Consider the following 20,311-nt stretch of genomic DNA (forward strand, 5'->3'; position numbering starts at 1 on the left):
GGGGCGCCTGGGTGGCTCAGTCGGTTGGGCGGCCGACTTCGGCTCAGGTCATGATCTCGCTGTCCGTGAGTTCGAGCCCCGTGTCGGGCTCTGTGCTGACCGCGCAGAGCCTGGAGCCTGTTTCGGATCCTGTGTCTCCCTCTCTCTGTGACCCTCCCCCGTTCATGCTCTGTCTCTCTCTGTCTCAAAAATAAATAAACGTTAAAAAAAAAAATTAAAAAAAATATATATATATATATTCAGTAGACCCCTATATACATAGAATACGTATAACACACATATCATTTAAAAAATCAATTTCAACTTTTCTTCTTCTCTAGAAATCCTTCTCTGAATAATCTTTAAATCATTTGCTTATTAATAATAAATCACTCTTCAAAAAATCACTTTTTTTCATATTTTTAAAGATTATTTATTTATTTCAAGAGAGAGAGAGCACGAGCAGGGGAGGGGCAGAAAGAGAGAAAGAGAAAGAATCCCAAGTAGGCTCCGCATTGTTAGCACAGACACTTGAACTCACAAGCCATGAGATCATGACCTGAGTGGAAATCAAGGGTTGGATGCTTAACTGACTGAGCCACCCAGGTGCCCTGATAATAAATCACTCTTTACTATAAACAAAAGTGGAATATTTACTCTTTGATCTTGATTCCTTAGAAGTAGTGCTTTTGGACCAGCCATAAAGTGTTTCATAAGTCAGTTCTGGAGATATGGAGTCTACCCCCTCCTTCAAATTAGCCCTTTGTGGCCTCAGTTTCTTCATCTGTAGATTAACTGTGTAAACTACATTTATCAAAATTGCCTTATAGTTTTAAAAACTATGTGTCCACGGGGCGCCTGGGTGGCTCAGTCAGTTGAGTATCCGACTTCGGCTGAGGTCATGATCTCGTGGCTCATGGGTTTGAGCCTTGCGTTGGGCTCTGTGTTGACAGCTCAGAGCCTGGAGCCTGTTTCAGATTCTGTGTCTCCTTCTCTCTTTGCCCCTCCCTTGCTCGCACTTTGTCTCTCTGTCAAAAATAAATAAACATTAAAAAAAATTAAAAACAATGTGTTCATGAAATAACAGCTTCTGTAATCTCTCAGAATTAGAAAATGACAAGCAAAATGTTGATATAAGTTAATTGAAATAAGTTTTCCTCTTTTATTAAAAAATAAATTTGAGTCAAAAAAATATTTGTTAAACTTTTAGTACCCAATATAATGACATGAAAACATTGTTAACTTTTATCAGCCCTTTTTTCATATTCTTTCCCAAGAATGTTCCATCAAATTCCCACAGCTTACTTTACTCTTTTACTCATCACATTGTGACCAATATCCTTTTCCCTTTCACTGAGTGAGGACTCATGTATTACAAATTAATTTTCCCATTAATTGTAAATGTAATTAAGGTTATAAAGAATGAATGACACTCTGCTTCAAAGAGGAAGTGTTATTTGCACCAGGATTTGAATGATGAAAAGGAGATTTCAGGCAGAAAATAGGAAAAAAGCTACTCCATGATCAAGGAATAATGTGAACACAGGAACAAAGGTGTCAGAGAAAATGTTAAGTCCAACATGGCTAGATGGACAGAAGTGGCTCATACAATAGATGAGCGTAGGGAGCTATAAATATTGTGGCCAAACTGTGAGGAACTTTGGATTTCATTCTCTAGATACTGAGAATCAACATACATTTATAGACAGTGAGGTGATATGACCAGATTATTACAGATGCTACTGAAATGTTGGCGCTGAATTTGAAATGGACTGGAAAAAACAAAAACAAGGAAGACCATTGGTGTATCTGTTGAAATAATTTAAGTGAAATTCTTGAGACTCTGAAGTAGGGCAGTAGATAACAGAAATAGATAATATGTTTTAAAGAAAATTATTAGTCATTTGGAGGTATTCAAAAATATTTGTTAAATTGATTAATGAATAGTACACATGAATAAATGATATGAGTTATCTCCATAAAATTTAACAATTTTAAATATGCCAGGAAATTCCTTCTCTAGGATCCATTGGATTTCTTTTCTCTCATATTCGTAACAGAATGTTTGAATAAGTTTATAACTTTAGAATTTCTTGGGGCACCTGGATGGCTCAGTCAGTTAAGCGTCAGACTCTTGATTTCAGCTCGGGTCATGATCTCATGGTTTGTGGGTTCAAGCCCCGTGCCAGGGTCTGTGCTGACAACATGGAGCCTGCTTGGGATTCTCTCTCTTCCTCTCTGTCCCTCCCCTGCTCATGTTCTCTCTCTTTCAAAATAAATAAATAAACTTAAAAATATTTCTTGATAATCTCAATTTTTCTTTGAATCATATGGTTAATAGCTTCTTGATTACTTGATAAATGTAGAGAATAATGATCTATCTTTATTATAATTATCTCCATGAAACACTAATTCTTTTATTTTGTCAATTTCAAACTCCATTTGATATATGATCAATTTTTATTGACAACATTAAACAGAACATTCTGAGTTAATATTATAAACATTTCTAGAATTTCACAAGAGTTTAAACAATTTTTTTTATGTTTCATTCATTTTGTGTGTGAGAGAGAGAGAGAGAAGAGAATGAATGAGGGAGTGGCAGAGAGAGAGGGAGACACAGAATACAAAGCAGGCTCCAGGCTCTGAGCCATCAGCACAGAGCCTGATGCCGGGTGGGAACTGCAAGATCATGACCTGAGCTGAAGTGGGACATTTTACCTACTGAGCCACCCAGGTGCCCCAAGAGTTTAAACATTTTTTTTAACATCCCTCTGATTTGATATTACCCAGGCTCAACTCTTTTCAGGAATGTAATTATTTACTGTTAATTTTTAAATTGGACCTATGATTCATTTTTAGGCACAATGTAAAGGGAAAAAATCCAACTACCAATAATTTAAGTATTTAGTATCTTTGGCAATATTTGCTAATCTTTGTTCTATAACCAAGAAAAACAATGAACTAAACAAATGGGTTTGATGATATTCCCTGAATACTAAAAAATAGGGTTACTCAAAGAATACTCCATTAACTGATGCTTTTCATCATTTTTAGGGCTGGTAAAATCATACACCTAGAAGGATAAAGGAGGATTTACATTTTTGTAGCTTGGCAACTCCACAGGAAAGAGTTGATCTTTTCAATTAACTTTAGCAGCTAAGTCTCACAGTGGATTCTGATTGGTCCACCTGAGGCGATGTATCCCAACCTCACCAATCTGGGGATTGGACAGGCCTGTGTCATAAACTCACCCCTACAGTGGGGTTGCAGATGAGGGAAACAGAGCCTTGTGAATTACAATCCATCCTGAAAGACATGGAATCCATGTGAATTCTACAAAAGAAAGTAGGGTGCTGGTAGCAGAAGAGGAATAGCAAGGTGTGCTGGGCAGATAAAACATGCTTACCATAGTCCACATGCCTGGATTAGATCAATGTTTTTTCTACTTACTGATTGAGGGACCTTTTAAGAAACTACTTTATCTTGTTGTCCTCAGTTTCCTTATTTATCAAATCGAAAAATTATCTCCCTTACATGATTGTTGTGAGAAGTTAGTGACATAGTATAAGCTAAGAGCCTGGCACAGTCCCTGCCTCAAGCCTGGCATCAGCAACTTAATTAGAACAGAGATTCACTATGTTCTGCTCACTATACTTGACACTGAAGATAAAAAAATGAGTGAGGACAGTCATAGTCGGTGACTTTAATCAAATAATCATACAGACAAATGTTAAACTGCAGCTACTTTGTAAGTGCTACAGAAGAGAAGGAATTCACACTTGAGTTTATAATAAAAGCAGAGCTAACTAAATCAGAAGTTAAGGAAAGCCTGCCTAAGGAAGAGAATATAGAGGGTATTGAATTGAGATCTAATGAGAATGAAAAGTTATTTAGGCAAAGAGGAAAGGGTTGAGCAAAGCGATGCAAGTGGAGTCTAAAGGAAGGAGATATGCAGAGGCTCTGAAAGGGTAAGGAACTATGAGGAACAGAGAGAAGGCCCTTGCCTCTGGAGCAGGGGAGCACAAAATGAATGGACTTTGGAGAGGTAGCAAGGGGCCAAACCCTGGAAACCATGAAGTCTTTGCTAAGGTATGTACTGCTTTATCCCAAGAGCAATGGAAAATCACCAAAGAGTTTTCAGCAGAGGAAGTTGCATGATCAAAGAACAATTCTAATCCTTCTCCATTTCCACCTCCCCCAAAGATGGGAATGGATGGAAACCCTCTGGTCCAGCCTGGTCAAACAAAGAGATTTTAGTTTGGGGTGCCATTTTTGTAAAGAAAGGTACTGAAAATAACATGTGTGTCTAACACAGGGCAGTCACAAAATGGTGAATGAACAAGAGATGTTTTACACGCATGAGACAAGATTTACAAGACTTACTTGCTAAATGAAAGTTGTTTCTTAACAACAAGTGTTAAGCTCAAAACCAAAAACTGTTTCCAACAATTAATCAGAAACAGCATGATGGACAAAGTAGCAGTGAAAGAATGCAAGCATAGATGAGATCATCATGGAGAGACTTTCTTCCCAACGTACCGAAGTTGAACTCCCTGAACCCTGTAATGGGAAGCTACTATTTCCACAAGAAAATATTCCCCATGTCTCCTTTTCCACTTGAAGCATAGCCCTGCCTCTTGTTCACTTTTAAGTAGCTCCTAGTTTTCTTCTGCTAAGGGACTGGATACTGGCCTGTGTCTCCTCCAAAGGCCTACCTTAAAGGAAGACCTCCATCTTTCTGGCCCACTTTGGACTACCTCATGAGCTTGATGGAGAATCTTCAAATTTTATATGAGCTCTTCCTAATCTCTTTGAGATATGCTTTTTTATTCTCTTGACCTGATTTCAAATAACATGATTCTACAGCAAAACTGTGATGCAGCAATATGAAGGAAACAAAAAATACAGTTATGGATAAGAAAGTCAGTGACGATATTAATGTAGCTAGGGCCATTGATTGGGCTGTGCAGGTGGGAGGAGGAGACAGAATGGAGAGGGAAAAGAAGGGAAGGAGGGAGGGAGAGAGCGGGTGAGAGTGTACACTATAGGAGATGAATGTATTGAGTACTGAGATGAATGACTTAGTTGAATAATAAAAAAAAAAAATTGACCTGAATTTCTGAGAGTTTTACCCCCTGGGTTCCTTAAACCTGGTCTAATTTATTAGCCTTTCCTTCCTATTGATTTCATAAAATTAATATGGTTAGATTGATGTTTACTGAGCTTTTGTAATTCTACCAACTTCATAATTTTTGTCACAAACACCCTCCTTTAGTACTAGTTATTATTTATTTAATATTATACATTAAACTGTCTTTAAATTGACCCTTCACATTTTTTTACTAAGAAACTACTTAGGGTCATCTGATGTGATATATATGTGTATTATATATATACACATTTAAAATGTATACATTTTGATTCATACTCCTCTGATAAAATAAAAATACTAATCTGTGTACCATCCTGGGAACCTTTACAGTTATGCATGTTACACTGTTATATGATTTGAGACAAGGTCATATAGCCTGCAGCACAATCTGAAACAACCTTGCTCATACTCCTTTCCATTAGAGTATAATAATACATTTCAGGAGTGTAGATCCTTTAGACATAATATATATGCAAGTGTTTGGAAGATTTTTTGGCATAGCAAAATTACCCCGAAGGGCTGGTTGTGTTAAGATTGGGATTACCAGGGAGGAGTCAACAATTAAATGATTGTCTAGTACTGTCATACTTGCTTCTGTTTTCAGGCTTCTTTCCACTTCTGCTTAAAATGATTTGCAGCACTATTCTGATTGAAAGTAAAAATGGTCATTTAATACTGTGAACTTTTCTTGTGTCCTTTTTTTCAAACATTTATTTTCATAATTATGGAGGGGTAAGTAGTCTTCTCCGTGGGAGCTCTAGCCTCCTGGAGCAAAGCACTTGCTGAAGGCTGCATAATGACATACGAAGTTCACATTTCCAAGTCCCCAGAGTCCTTTGCCATTAAGTGAATGCAGTAGTCAGAATAATGACCCCCCCAAAGATGTCAAATCCTAATTCCTGGAACGTGTGCATATGTTATATTACATGGCAAAGGGGAATTAACATTGCAAAGAGTATTAATGTTGTTAATCAGCTAACTTTAAAATAGGAAGATTTTCCTAGAGTATTCTGGTGGACATAATGTAAGCACAAGGTCTTTGGAAGTAGGAGAGTCCAAAGGGAAAGTCAGAGTGGTTTGATGTGAAAACTCAACTCACCTTTACCGATGAAGATGAAGGAGGCTATGAGCCAAAGGATGTGGACAGCTTCTAGAAGCCAAAAAAGGCAAGACAAGGGATTCTCCCCTAGAGCTTCTGTAAGGAATGCAGCATTGCCAACACTTAGCCCAGTGGAATCCATCTTGGACTTCTGACCTTAAATGTGTAAGATAATAAATTTGTGTTGCTTCAAGCCATTAAACTTGTGGTTGTTACAGCATCCATAGAAAACCAACACAGTGAGCCTCAACTTTTTTAAAAATTTTGTTTAATGTTTATTTATTTTTGAGAGAGAGAGAGACAGAATGTGAGTGGGGAGGGCAGAGAGCAAGGGAGACAGAATCTGAAGCAGGCTCCAGGCTGTCAGCACAGAGCCAGACATAGGGCTTGAACTTACAAACTACGAAATCGTGACCTGAGCCAAAGTCAGATCTTAACCAACGGAGCCACCCAGGCACCCTGTGAGCTTCAACTTTTACCTAGTTTCTTGATCTCTAATGGTTATAAGTTTGGCATATTCATTTTTTAACAAAAGTACACTGAACTAATTAATGCAAATTTGGAATCCTCTCATTAAAATACCTAATTCCTAAATTTATACATTATTCTTGTTCCAAAAAACTGTTGGTGTTATGTCTGGTTATCATTTTCTTTTAAAAAATTAATAAAATGCTTTTTAATGGTCTCCAGTTATAAGAACAAATATAGAAGGGTTTTGGAGAGGCAATAAAATATTTGTTCTAAGTATTTTTTTTAAAGGCTATATAGCCAGAAGGCTCTGGATTCCAATTAACCTGTACAATTTACTAGATGTGGTTTGGGAAAATTGACCTAAGCCTCTGTTTCATCACCTATAAAATGGGAATAAAAATGACAGGACCTACACAATAGGTTTGAGAAAAGATTTAACAAGATAATCTACAAAAAGTCCTTAGCATGGCACCCGGTATATAATTAAGTGCATTACATAATGGTGTTAGCTATTATCACTGTTTTTGCATTATTTTTCCTACTTCAAAACTTTCCCTAACAGCTTTCAAAAAGTACAGCTTTTCAAACACTTGCTATTAGAGACCCGCACATTTAATAATCTATCCCTTCTCTTTTAATGTTAATTTATTTTCTTATGTTTATTTTTTGATTTCTAAAGAAACAACAGCAAACCATCCTGAAAATAGCATCTCCCTTAGCAATACTTAACCCTGAGTCAACAAATTTTTTTTAATTATAAATATTCATTCATTCACTGAAGAAATTGTTAAAGCAAATAGAAGGTAAGACAATGGCCTGCTACAGATCCCAATTAAGCTTTTTTTTAAATTTCCCTAAGGCGAGGCGGGGCGGGGAGGGGGGTGAATTCTTTGCTAGGCACCCAGCGAACTCCTCTTGAACCGTCTGTGTAAAAGGGGGGCCTCCCAGCTCTCTCCAGCGCGCGTCTACCCCCAGGCGGTGCCAGGTGAGCCCCGGCGGAGCAGAGAGGCCGAGCTGGGACTCGCCGCGCCAGGCACGCGGCGCGAGCGGCGGCTGCAGGTTGTTAAGCTCGCGGAGGGAAGCGCCCTCACGGCTTCCCTTTGGTGTGCGCCCGCGGCTGCCACGCCAGGGGAAGCGCCTTGCCTGTTCAACTTCGGGGGCATTCGCTGCGCTCCGGCCTCCCTCCCGGGTCTCCCCGCCGCGCCCCTGCCCCGTCTTGCTTCCCCGGGGCTCCGGAAGGGAAGGAGGCGTGTCCGGAGCAGGCGGGAGGGACCTGTATAAAAGTGCTGGCGGCGCGCCGGCCGGGGCTTCACTCGCCGCCTTGCGCCGGGACTGGGAGCGCTGCGGGAAAGCACGGGCCGGGGAGAGGACGCTGCGCTCGGGCTACCCAATGCGTGGACTATCTGCAGCCGCTGCTCGTGCAATATGCTGGAGCTCCAGAACATCTAAACGGAGTCGCCATACCGCTGCCTGGACTGGATCACAGCGCTGCCTTTCCTTATGAAGAAGACACAAGTGAGTAGGGCGCGCCGGGAGCTCGCCGGGTCTCCCAGGAAATCGCGCCCGGAGCTCGCGGGAGGCCGGCTTGTCTCGGCACCGGCTGCCGGGGCGAGTGGGGCTCTGCCCGCCGCACGAGCCAGGAGGGTGCGAGGGAGGCGGGCGTGGCGTGCGCGTCCGAGCGGCTGTGGCCGGGTGAGCCAGAGAGAGGAGGAGTGGGAGCGATGAGAGAGAGCTGGTGTCAAGTTTGGAGCCGCAGCCGTTAAGTTTGGAGCTGTCAGTCGGGAACCGCAGTTCCTGTAAAATGGAAGGATCTGCTCTTTGGCCGGAGAGGGTTTTGTTTTTTGTTTTTTGTTTTTTTAAGTTATAACGAGAAGGCATTTCTTTGCACGGGAGATGTTTTCCCGTGGATTCCGGGAGATTGCAAAACAGCTCCCAGCGCACCACGCTCGCTCTCGAACCCAGGTTTTTGTGCAGCCCCCCAAGTGGGCGTGGGGCTCGTGTGGACTCGGGTGCAGCCGCGGGAGCGAAGCCAACGGGAGCTCCTTAGCAGCTGCGCTCGGCGGGGCGGAGAACCTGCCCTGCCCGGCCAGCCCGGGAAACTTCGCTCTGCGAGGCGTTTGCCAGGTTTGCGGCTCTGGGTGAGTTTCCAGAGAGCCACAGATGGGGTAATACCACCACACTGCACCCACCTTCTTCCATTAAAGAGGAGAAGGGGTTTTTTTTTTGTTGTTCGTTTGTTTTGTTTTTAATAGGCACCTCTAATGATAGTTATTGAGGTAATTCCCAGTGCTGCTCAGTTGTGCATTATACATAAACACTGTGGGTAAAGCACCGCCCAGGGGTACAATTAGACTTTTTTTTTTTTTTCCCTTGAAGCAAATATTTGACTTATCGTTTGGAAAGGACTGCCGAGGTACTCCCACCCACAGTTCGTTCTGCATTATGGTTCTTACCTCTTCTCACTTCTCCCCTTAGGAATCTATCTGCGTAACTGCCGCGAGTTGGGTAAAACTGCCCTTTCACCCCCAAGAGGATCTCTCAGAGACTGCACTATCTGAAATGTGTCCAAGGGGTGGAAGTGGTGGGGAAAAAAGGAAATTGAGAATGTGTCCACATCGTCAGTTTAGAATGAAGGCATCCGTGAGCAGAAAATGCTTTACTGAATGAGTTGCTTTGTATCCTACTTTAAATTGATATGTAGGCCTGGGAAATGTACACATTCAGAAGGAAGTAGGAAGAATTGAGCTTAGTGCACAGGTGTGGAAAGGTCGGCAGGGGGCGGGGGGAAGGGATGCTGCCTGGCAGAAAGGAGGTTTGTGCAGTCTCCAGGGCAGCCGCCCAAGACTAAGCGGAGCGCGGGTTCCTCTCGAAAGCAGGTTCATAGGCAGAGCATTGAACGCCGCCACACCTGAGATCTGCACACTGTGATGTTGAAATGCAAATGTTAAAGACTGACAACAAAAGTTATAATGTAATTATTTGACTTGTACAAGCCTTCTGCTTTGTGGAATGTAAGGGCGGTGGGGGGGGGGCGGGGGGGGGGTGAGGACCAATTCCTTGTTATAGTAGCATCTCTTCAGGTGGATAGTAGTGGTGGGATCTGGTGGAGAAACCGTTACCTTCTAGTTCAGAAAGAAAAAAAAAAAGCCTAAACTTTCCTATTTAAACAACACAGGAGACAGATCAGGTTAATGACCAACACTCCAAAGGGAGACGATGTACTATCCTGTCACTTTGAGAGTCAGTAGGATTGATGATCCTTGCACCCTTGCTTTGCAAAACAAACGTGAGCTCTGTAATCTCCTTTCTCACTTTGATTAAATGGCTGTGTAAATCGGATTACATGGAATAATTCCATTGAAAACCTGAAAGAGGTCGATCTAGGCTGAAACGCTGCGGCGTCAGTGACTCAGTGCTGCCGACCAGGGACATTTGAGAGGGCTAAATATTTTAGAAATGTGACCTGCTCCAACCAAGTTAAAGTGCAAGCCCTCTGGGGATCTTGCTGATGTTAAAGGGTTTGCAGGCAAAGGAGGGCAGTGCCCTTTGTTGAATGAAGGCATTCATTGCCAGGGATTTGATGACCTTCAAGGTTTCCTTTAAGGATACTTCTAGCAATTCCACATTCTTGCCACTAAAAAAGAAGACACTTGGAAATAGCAGGAAATCGATAAAATAATCCGTGGAAATGGGGGAGGGGAGTTAGATTCTCCTTCATATTGTTAAATTTCCTAATCCAAAAGTTAGAAGTTTTCTGTGCAACTGTATGAGGATGGAGAATAGTATAAGGAAATTAGACATTAATATGTAAGGTCATTTGTTCTGTAAGGTCATCTAATAGATGTCTAATAGATACCATAGATGTAAGGTCATCTAATGTTCTTGCCAGGGAGGAATATCTATTAATGCTTAACAGTTTAAATGATCATTTATAAAGATGGCATCTCGATACCAGAGTTCTAAGGCATATGGTTCTATATGTTTCCATTACCCAATACCTAAAATGATAACTTATTAATTGTAATAGTTTTAACTTGAATTACAAGCTCTCCAAGAATCCCAGGGACACCAGGCATTCTGGCTTTTCACTCACACCAAATAAGTGTGGAAATTCCATCAACAACCACTTGGGGTTTGATAAATTATTCTGTCATTTAGCATGTGTGATAAGACTTTAGTATTTGGAAAATAATTACACGGGCAGTAGTCCTTAGGAACAATTGTAACAAATTCAATCAGCCTATAGAAATGAATGCACTTTGCATTTTTCCTATTTCTGATTGTATTTGTGTGGTTTTTACAGTTTCTGAAGAGAATGGTGGCTCTGGCTGAGAAAGAACATCTATTTCAATGTGTAATCATTTTTTTTCAACGTAATGCTCTGTTATACTGGTATATTGAATAACAATTGTGCAGCATATTTGGTAAGACCAATTAGAAGAGTGCTGTCAGTTTAATGGGCCTGGTCCCATGTTTATCGATGTTGTACTTGTATTTTAGTTTTGAGATGGTTTGTGAGAGTTTTTATGACTGCTGTCAGTTTTAGAAATCGTAACATAGGAAAAATTCATCTTGCAAACAGTGTAGAAAGGCCATTTTAGGCACATGTTAGTTCTCTGAAAAGAAACAAATAGAATTCTTGTTAGCTTATGTTATTCCAAAAAAAATAATCCTCTTTTGTTTGTATGAAGTTTGCATCTGGGTGCTAATGCAAGTTTATAGAAAATAGCATTTATGAAGAGAGCATTTTAAAATTTTGTCTTTAAAATCGCTCAATTTGGATTGCGTGCTTTGAATAATTCTAATTTAGATAGCTTTTAATTGATAGATTCTGCCAAGACTTTAAAAGTCAAGTGCTAAGTCAATTACATTTAATATAAAACAAGGAAAGAAACCATATGGAAATCTGAAGGCCTGAGCCAAACCAATTAAAATTGCTAAATTTTATGTCTAACTACTGATTTGAAGATAGCAATTGTGAGTTACATTTTTTCTTTAATGATAAGTGGTTGAAATTCTTCCATCACCATAAATAACATTGGAGAAAAAAAAAAATCCCTGCCCAAATAGCTGGTCTAAATATTGGAGGATATTTTATTGCGTGGTCCATTGAACCCCACTGCATGTGCCTTCTCCATCCATGTCTGGGGAGTGCCTCAACTATAATGGAAAGATCCTAGGATCTTGCTTTTGAAGACTTAAACTCTGATTTCTGTTTTACCACTGGTAAGACAAATGACTTTAGGCAAATGGTTAAACTTCTTAGGATTTCTGTTTTATAATCTGTATGATGATAAACTAGTTATAAAGATTCTTTTCCTGATCATTGTAAAGGGCTAAACAAAATTTTATATAGGTCTTTATCCCAGTACTGTGACTTCCTATAGTTACAGTCAGAATTTATTATCCCCCAGAAGAGAATTGCCTTGCTGGCAACTTAAAAACCAAAGAAAAACTGGCTATTGCAGCTAAATGATGCTTATCCAACAAAGCAGACAGACGAAAATTTTATAAATTTGGATCTGTGGATTCAGTGCCTCTCATTATACATGGTTATATTTTTATAGACTGTAATTAATACACCTCAAATAGGAATGTGTGAAGACAGAGGCTCTATGTGGCATGAGAGATGTTAAATTCTTTGGAATTTTTCTTTAGGGCTACCTGGGTGGCTCAGTCGGTTAAGCATCCAACTTCAGCCCAGGGCACGATCTTGCAGTCTGTGAGTTCGAGCCCCGCCCGTGTTGGGCTCTGAGCTGACAGTTCAGAGCCTGGAGCCTGCTTTAGATTCTGTGTCTCCCTCTCTGTCCCTCTTCTGCTGTGCGTTCTCTCTCTCTCCTCTCTCTTTCCCAAGAGTAAAGCCATAAACATTAAAAAAAATAAAAATAAATTGTTTCTTTTAAAGGTAAACCTGAATGAGGGAATTAGAATTGAAAATAAAAATAGAAACTGGAAGTATTATTACCATATCTGATTCATATCCATATTTCACTTACTTTCTGAGTTCCCCTGGTAAGATTCTGAGAGTTTACTGTAGACTGAATATACTTGGTCAGCTTCCTATCCTTGATGTTCTTTCTTGCACTTGCTCTCCTGAGGGAGGCCATGCATTCATTTCTGCAGAATGTCTTTACCGGGCAACATGCAGTGACTTTTTTTTTTTTTTTCCCATTATGCAAGTTTGTGAGACTTCCCCCTCCCCCTTTTCTCGATTACCTTAATGTTCCCTTTTGTAAATAAGGGTGTAAAGCATTTGGATATAAATCTGAGGAATGATCTTTTATCTTTGTTTTCTACTACATGAATCATGAGCAGCTGCAGGAGACCCTTTTTTGGTGTTTGTCACCTGCGTAGTTAGACCAATTTATAAAACAAATGGAGGGAACACTGGGATGCTTTTATAATAAATGCTGTTTTCAGTTATTTTGTGTAGACTTTGTCTCATAGAAACCATTGACTATACCCTTACTAATTTGTAGATGCAACAAGATGTTTTTGCCTTTTCACTTAATTATGGGTATACTAAAAACTGTTTGCAAGGGCCAGGAGATTGAGAAACTGTCATTTCATCTCTACCTATTTCCTTCTGCGCAGAAAAAAAAGGAGATGGGCGGGGGTGGTGATTTTCTTATAATTAGGTCTCATGGTTCTTTTTTTAAAATCACAATGTGTGTCATCTAAAGAAAGACTGTTCTTTATGTAGTTCTCTTTCTCTTTTGGCTACATTTTACTATGTTTCTAGGCTGCCACATTGACTTGGATATTAGGGGATAGAGTTCTCTTATTAGCCCAGATAGAAGTTGTATGGCTTTGGGAAGGTATTTTAGTCTCTTTGAACCTTGGTTTCCTCAACTGTAAAGTGAGAAAGTAGGACTAGGTGATTTGTTTTTAAGTTTATTTATTTTTATTTTTTGTTTTGAGAGCGAAAGCATGAGCATGGGGGGGGGGGCAGAGAGGGAAAGGCTGAGAATCCCAAGGAGGCTCCACACTGTCAGTGCAGAGCAGGATACGGGGCTCAAACCCATGAACCAAGAGATGATGATCTGAGATGAAATCAAGAGTCAGAGGCTTAACCGACTAAGCCACCCAGGTGCCCAGGACTAGGTGATTTCTAAGTGCCTTCTAGTTCTAAAATTCTCTATTTCTAAGATCCTAGTAAAATAAAGGTTTGAACCACATGACTTTTGAGCTTTGATTCTGAGATTTATGTAACCATTGCTTTGGTTTGGTGTGAATACAAATTATAACCATTGGTTTATGATTATGAACTAGCCAATGGGGAGAAATGAAGGTTTAAGTATAGACTGTTCTACTTTTAGCCATTTCACCTACTACATGCAATTTCTCTATAATAATAATAATGGTATTTACACTTTTCCTGTTTTAGCAATATCCACAGTTGACGAGGTTTTTTTTTTTTCGCTTCTAATCTTTAAATTCTCCAAGTGAAGAAGAATCCTAAGGCAAGGTCAGACAGCCAGAAGAGGTAAATTTACAAAAGGTAATGAAGGCCTCCCAGTATTTATTTGCTTCTCTTTGCTGCCTCTGCAGCCCCCCACATCTGTGTGCAGGGAGTGGAGTAGAAGGAGCATTGAGAGGGCAGAATCAGAGGAATGGGTCCAATGTTCACGCTTGTTCCACTGCCCATCACTGAATCTTAGTAGTCTTGGGCAAGTCTTGGGCAAGTCAGGGGCAAGTCATTGGCAAATCATGGGCAAGTCACGGGCAAGTCTCTGAGTGGTAGTAGTATCTGTGCATCTCACTCAGAGTTAATCCTGAGAAGATCATGAAGTGGAGACCTGTAGCTGGAGGCACTGAAGCTGGAAAAAAGAGGGAATAACCCTTTTGCCGCAGGGAAGAGACCTTTCCTGCGGATAACACATAGGACACTTGGAGTGGCAGAGTCTCTCCTTGCCCTGGCTTTTTTGCAGTTCTAATGTGGTCTCAGTTTCTGGAACACCTCTCACCTATCTCCTTTCCTTAGCTTTCCTTAAGGACTGATACTAGCTGAGAGTTGGGGCAAGCCCAGTAACAGGCAGTCGGTTTTCCTTAGCAGTCAGAAGCCATGGCTGCCTTTTTTTCTTATTGTTGGCATGAATTCTCCTATTCTTCTTGTTGACCACATTCTTAGTCAAAGGTCAGTTGGACCTCTCCTCCAGCGAGAGAACGTGGATGCCTCAGAAAATAGAGCCGAGACAATGATGGTAATGCTCTTCTCAAAACGCCCGCAGAGTCAAATGTGCTACCCATGAAAACAAAGTCAAAATTGAGTGATCCAGACAGTTAAACTAGCAGTTACCTGGATGCAGGAATTCAGTACTTGACTTTGCAGGTTGCCTTGAGGCCTTGAATACCGTGGATTAGAATGTGGTCTTAACAGGGGCAGTTAGGGTGCCTTTTCTGTGTTCCTGGTGCATAGATGGCAGCTCAAAAATCCCGCAGTTGCCTTGCAAAGAATGCCTTGCTCCCATGGAAAAGGGCGTAAAGGGCGAGAGCAAGAGCAAACCCACCATCAGTGCTCACTTGAAAGAGCAAGCCTCCCTCTGTTTCATCTTTGAGGAAAGGGCATCCCCACTGCATAATAGGCCTCCCCTGTGGACCTGGGAGGAAAGAGCACAGCCCAGAGCAGGGCCTTGTGTTTGTCTTGTATACTATACACATGCTGTTGCTCTTTGAGGAACAGAAGTTTATCTTCTGAACAAAAGCCCTGTGGGTGCTGAGAACTTTCGCCTCTTTTTCACCTTGACATAAAATCTCTGAAGCCAATGACCTTTCCATTGAAGTGCCTTGACTAAACTCCAGGACCACAACTCCTCTCCTAATTGGCTTGTTTCTCCTTAATGCACGCATTTGAATGGTTGTAAACCAGGGCACTGATAGAAATGACAATTTAATAGTAGCTGTCTATTGTGAGGGTCTCTCTTCTGCTGAGTTTTCCACTGTTTCCTTGGGGTCCCTTTCTAAAGCCCTCCCAGGCAACTGCCTTGTGAAAACACAGATTCCTTGATTTCCAAGAAGAGTGTTGCAGAGAAAGCGGGTTGTGTTATAAAGGTCTTGAACCCCCTCCTGGGATGTGCTGTCCATACGGATGGCTCTCAAAATTTATATTCACTGCAGAACTTCAGATGGGGAGCAGGGTGGAGAGGTTTCATATGAAATGTGATTTTGAAAACCCAAGGATTGCGAAACAAACCTTGGCAGTCACACATCATTATTTATGGTTCTGTGTAAACCTGCAATTTAACGCTTCTGAAACAGTCAACACATTAGGGATTTACGTTTTTCATGACCAACTAAAACCTCCTGTGATTGCTTTAGTTGGGATCTTCTGGTGATTTTAGAAAACTGCTTTATTTATCTGGCCCTGCCCAGACATCTCTGATGTGTTCCATTATGCAGAGGCCTAACATATGTTATTCTATTGTTTGTTAGATAAATTATCACAGTACAGGGGAGTTGGCTGGTGTTTTCAGCCTCCAGGTGGTCCAAAGTGGACACCAAAATGCCAAGGATAAAAGAGGAGCTAGAAAACATTCATGAAAAATGAATAGGAGGTTATTAGCATAATGTGTTTAATATTAGATGAAATAAATTCTATGTAGAAAAGCACAGAGCTGCAAAATAGGGTTTATATAATCTTTGTCTTCACAACAATTGTAACAGGCTTGTTTTTTTCATTTTTAAAACTTTTTATTTCTTAACCCCTGCCCAGGAAAATCGTTTTTAAACTTTAGTACGTGTTTGTCTATAATGTTCCATGGCCATAGTGCTGTGTCTTAACAACATTCAGAAAGTGGGCTTTTCTTCTCCCATTTGAAACTTAGATCTTTTTTACTTCTGAACAATTCTATGCGCTTTTAAATCCCAAACTGATTTGACCATTGTTTGTACCTCTGTACAAATGTCACACATAAATGATTCATCTTGGGGGAAAATAAAAAGGAAATTTACTGTAGTTAAGTGTTAAATGTTTGACATTTAAATGTGTAGCCATTTTAAATAGCTGCCATCATTGTTTTTTATAAAATCAAATCATCCTGATACTAAGATCATGCCAAAATGACACTTAGTAGAACACTGATCCAAGATTAATTAATTCATAGAATTTTTCTTCTGGGAGGTAGGTGCTGTTTGTTGTTGTTTTTTTTTTCCAAATCCCATTTCACAGATGAGGAAATTAAGATAAGGTCTTTTCTCTGCCAACTCCAAGTGTTGATTGCCAACACTAACACCCAAAGATGTTTAGTTGGCACAACCACAGTGCATTCGTGAGGCTAATTCAGTACCTCAAAGATGCATATTCTGTTATAGGAACATTGAATCCAAAAACAATTGCAATTCAGATATTAAAACAGCTGCCAGTGATACTAATTTGAACAACAAAAATTGCGTGATTCTAGTTCCCTAACCGAGTGGTTTATACTAGATGCTTAATAAATACATATCAAATGTTGTGGAATGAATAGATACCTGATTCAGGTTGTTAGGTACTGATATATTTTTAAGAATTTTTTTTTGTTTTTTTTAACAGAAGGCAAATTTTAACTACTATATTGAGTCTATTATACAAACACATGTGTTTGGTTGATGATTGGAAGGGTTACTCTGTTCACCATTTACAGCATTAATTTTCAGTATATATGCAATATAATTTACTAACCAAAACTGGAGACCATGCAAGAAAATAGAAAACATTGGATTGAGTTATAGCTCAGATTGTTATTGGTTCTGCCACTTATTATTTATATGACTTTTAGTGTTTCTCTCTGAACTTTACTTTCCCAATTTTAAAATAACTGCCTATTATACTACTGAAGAGGTAATGATTAAGTGAGATCATGTCTAAGGGCACAGTGACTTGTACTTACTAAATAATCTTCTGATTCTCTGCTAGAATAGTGAATCACAGAACATTACAGCAAACCCACATTCTATAAGAAATAAATTCATTATTAGCAATACCTGGTTTTGGCTATAGGGCTTGAATGAATAAATGAATTACAATAATCCTTACAGATTAATTCCTTAACTACCTTTTTTATATATCATCTACCTTCTTTTTTTTTTTTAACGTTTTATTTATTTTTGAGACCGAGAGAGACAGAGCATGAACGGGGGAGGGGCAGAGAGAGAGGGAGACACAGAATCAGAAGCAGGCACCAGACTCTGAGCCATCAGCCCAGAGCCCGACGCGGGGCTCGAACTCACGGACCGCGAGATCATGACCTGAGCTGAAGTCGGACGCTTAACCGACTGAGCCACCCAGGTGCCCCTATCATCTACCTTCTTTAATACTCAAGTACTCTTAGCAAATTCAGCAAAATTCCCCCCCCCCCAATTTTATCTTTTACCTTCCTCCCCTTTCTTAGAAAGGAAACAGTTGTATAAATAGGCCAAAAGACAAGCTGGTTAAGAAGAGAGACAGCAGCTAATAGAATATGGAAGTAAGACTAGTTAGTAAGTTAATAGTGTTGATTATGTACCGTGGATGAGGCACCGTGCCACAAACTGCACAGGTGGATCTCATTGGATTCTTGGGGCAGGGAGAGAAAATTTAAGGAGATAGTGATGTTTTTTTGTAAAAACAAGGAAACTAAAGTTCAGAGAGATTAAGAAAATTTTCCCAAGATTAAGAGGAAAAAAATACAAGTAAGTGGAAGACCTTGGTTTGCAAGACAAGCCTGTTTAATTACAAAGACTAGATTCCTCCTAACCGCTGCAGTAGAATGCACCTGTATTTTAAGTATGTATACACACATGTGGTCCAGAGGACTTGTGTGTGTGTGTGTGTGTGTGTGTGTGTGTGTGTGTAGATTATGCCTTTTAATCTAATGTGGGCAAGACTGAGAGCAGGTGGGGCTGAGTTTCTGCTTAAGTGACCTGCTGCTTTTGACCCAGGAGTATAAATAGTTGTGAAGGCCAACAGGAGCCTGGGCTTGGTCCCCAGCCTCTCCCCCCACCCCCAGCCCCCGCCCCCATCTCCTTAGCCATCAGATGCATCCCTCATCTGTTATAAGGGAGGCCCCCTTAGAAACTGTAAAAATGCCTTTTACTTACAGAATTAAGAAGTACTGCCAAATCCTTGGTGTCTTTCAAAGAAAATTGTTTTTGTTTTTGTTTTTTTGTGGGGTTTTTTTGGCAGAGGGAAATTTTAAAATATTTTAAAATTGTGTTTCAAAAACTTCTTGGAGGAACAGGGAGGCTTCAGGGATTACTTTAATCAATTTGCTCTGACCTTCTTTCGTGCTATTTTTGAAGACAGTTTTAAGTGGCTCTGATGATACTAGAAAACTATTTCATAATAATGCCCTTATGCTTATTATGTCTGGCTTTTAAAACTACCAGCCATTTAAGTTGTGACCTTTGCATTGTCATTCTTTGCCCAAGTGCAGGAGTAGTAAAAATTTATTTTCTGCATTGATGTTAGGATTGTTTAAATAAATGACAGTCACAATACCTTTATCAGCAGCATCAGTATGTAACCTAGCAGCACTTTATTGGAAATGAAAGTGTTAACTAGAAGGAATCATTTGAGTACAGGTGAAGGGAACAGAACAGGGGTGTGATGAACCAAACAGACACCAAATAGATGGCCTACTTTGGTTGGCTAAGCACATCATCTTGAGCCTCAGTTTCCCCATCTGCCAAACAAGGGGACCAATAGTGCATTTACCCAGGGTGGTAATGAAGATTACATGAAATCCACAAAAAGCCCTTAATCCAGTGCCTGGCACATTGGCAATAATACATGTTTGCTGTTATCGTGAGCATTAAAGACGTGGTAAGTTTATCAGTGTCAATGACTTCTGTCTTAAAGTGACTTTAATTGTCAGGTCTCGACTGTCAGAATGAAAGGGAGAGTTGAAGCAGTTCACCCAGATAACTCAGGCTTCAGACTCCCTTTAGTCCTGAATAATTTGATTGTTTTCATTCCCTACTTTAACAAAAACTGAAAAAGGGCTAAATGTGCATGATTTATAATCGCAAGATAGTTTACCTAGGAGCAATTACTTCTTTCTGTCGTGTGCCCAAGGCCACAGAGCTAATCCGAGGTAGAGCTGCTTCACGAACCAGCCAGTTCAGAACCAGAGTCTCTATTCCTAAACTCTGTGCTTGGAGCTGGAGGCACGGAGTAGGAGTCCTTCCCCTGAATTGGTGAGTGGTTTCCTACTTTTCCCCGTCCAGAAGGAGAAGTCATTTTCAGCATCAGCAGAAATACAGCCACCTGTCCAGGGAGAATGGGAAGAGCGTTTGCGCTAGAGGACCTAGGCCTTCCCTCCAGCTCTTGACTCCAGCTTGCCAAGGGATCTTATACAAGTTATTTAACTCTGCTTAACCTTTTCTTACCTGGAATTTCCTCCTCCATTTAAAAATTTTTTTTTTTTACATTTTATTTATTTTTGATAGAGAGCATAAGCAGGGGAGGGGCAGAGAGAGAGGGAGACACAGAATCCCAAGCAGGCTCCAGGCTCCGAGCTGTCAGCACAGAGCCTGACGTAGGGCTCGAACTCACAAACCGCGAGATCATGACCTGAGCTGAAGTCGGACGCTTAACCGACTGAGCCAAGCAGGTGCCCCAAATTTCCTCCTCCATAAAATAAAATAAG

At 40.4% G+C, this 20,311-nt stretch overlaps 1 protein-coding gene across 5 annotated transcripts in view; it reads left to right on the forward strand.

Moving 5' to 3' along the window:
- Positions 1 to 7,709: 7,709 nt before the first annotated feature.
- KITLG (KIT ligand) overlaps positions 7,710 to 20,311 on the forward strand; it is an 85,559-nt gene continuing 72,957 nt past the window's right edge. Inside the window, exon 1 of one of the 5 annotated variants that reach the window (XM_053896052.1) lies at positions 7,710 to 8,219. Coding sequence is in view for 1 of the 5 variants with exons in the window: in XM_019446392.2 (XP_019301937.1) it covers positions 8,205 to 8,219 (15 nt within the window). In the remaining 4 variants the exon portion in view is untranslated. The remainder of the gene's footprint in view (positions 8,220 to 20,311) is intronic. The other 4 variants (XM_019446394.2, XM_019446391.2, XM_019446390.2 and 1 more) reach the window with 4 other exon arrangements.

Source organism: Panthera pardus, unplaced genomic scaffold, assembly GCF_024362965.1.
Source record: "Panthera pardus isolate Hobbes unplaced genomic scaffold, ASM2436296v1 HiC_scaffold_6, whole genome shotgun sequence".
Classification (NCBI taxonomy): Eukaryota; Metazoa; Chordata; class Mammalia; order Carnivora; family Felidae; genus Panthera; species Panthera pardus.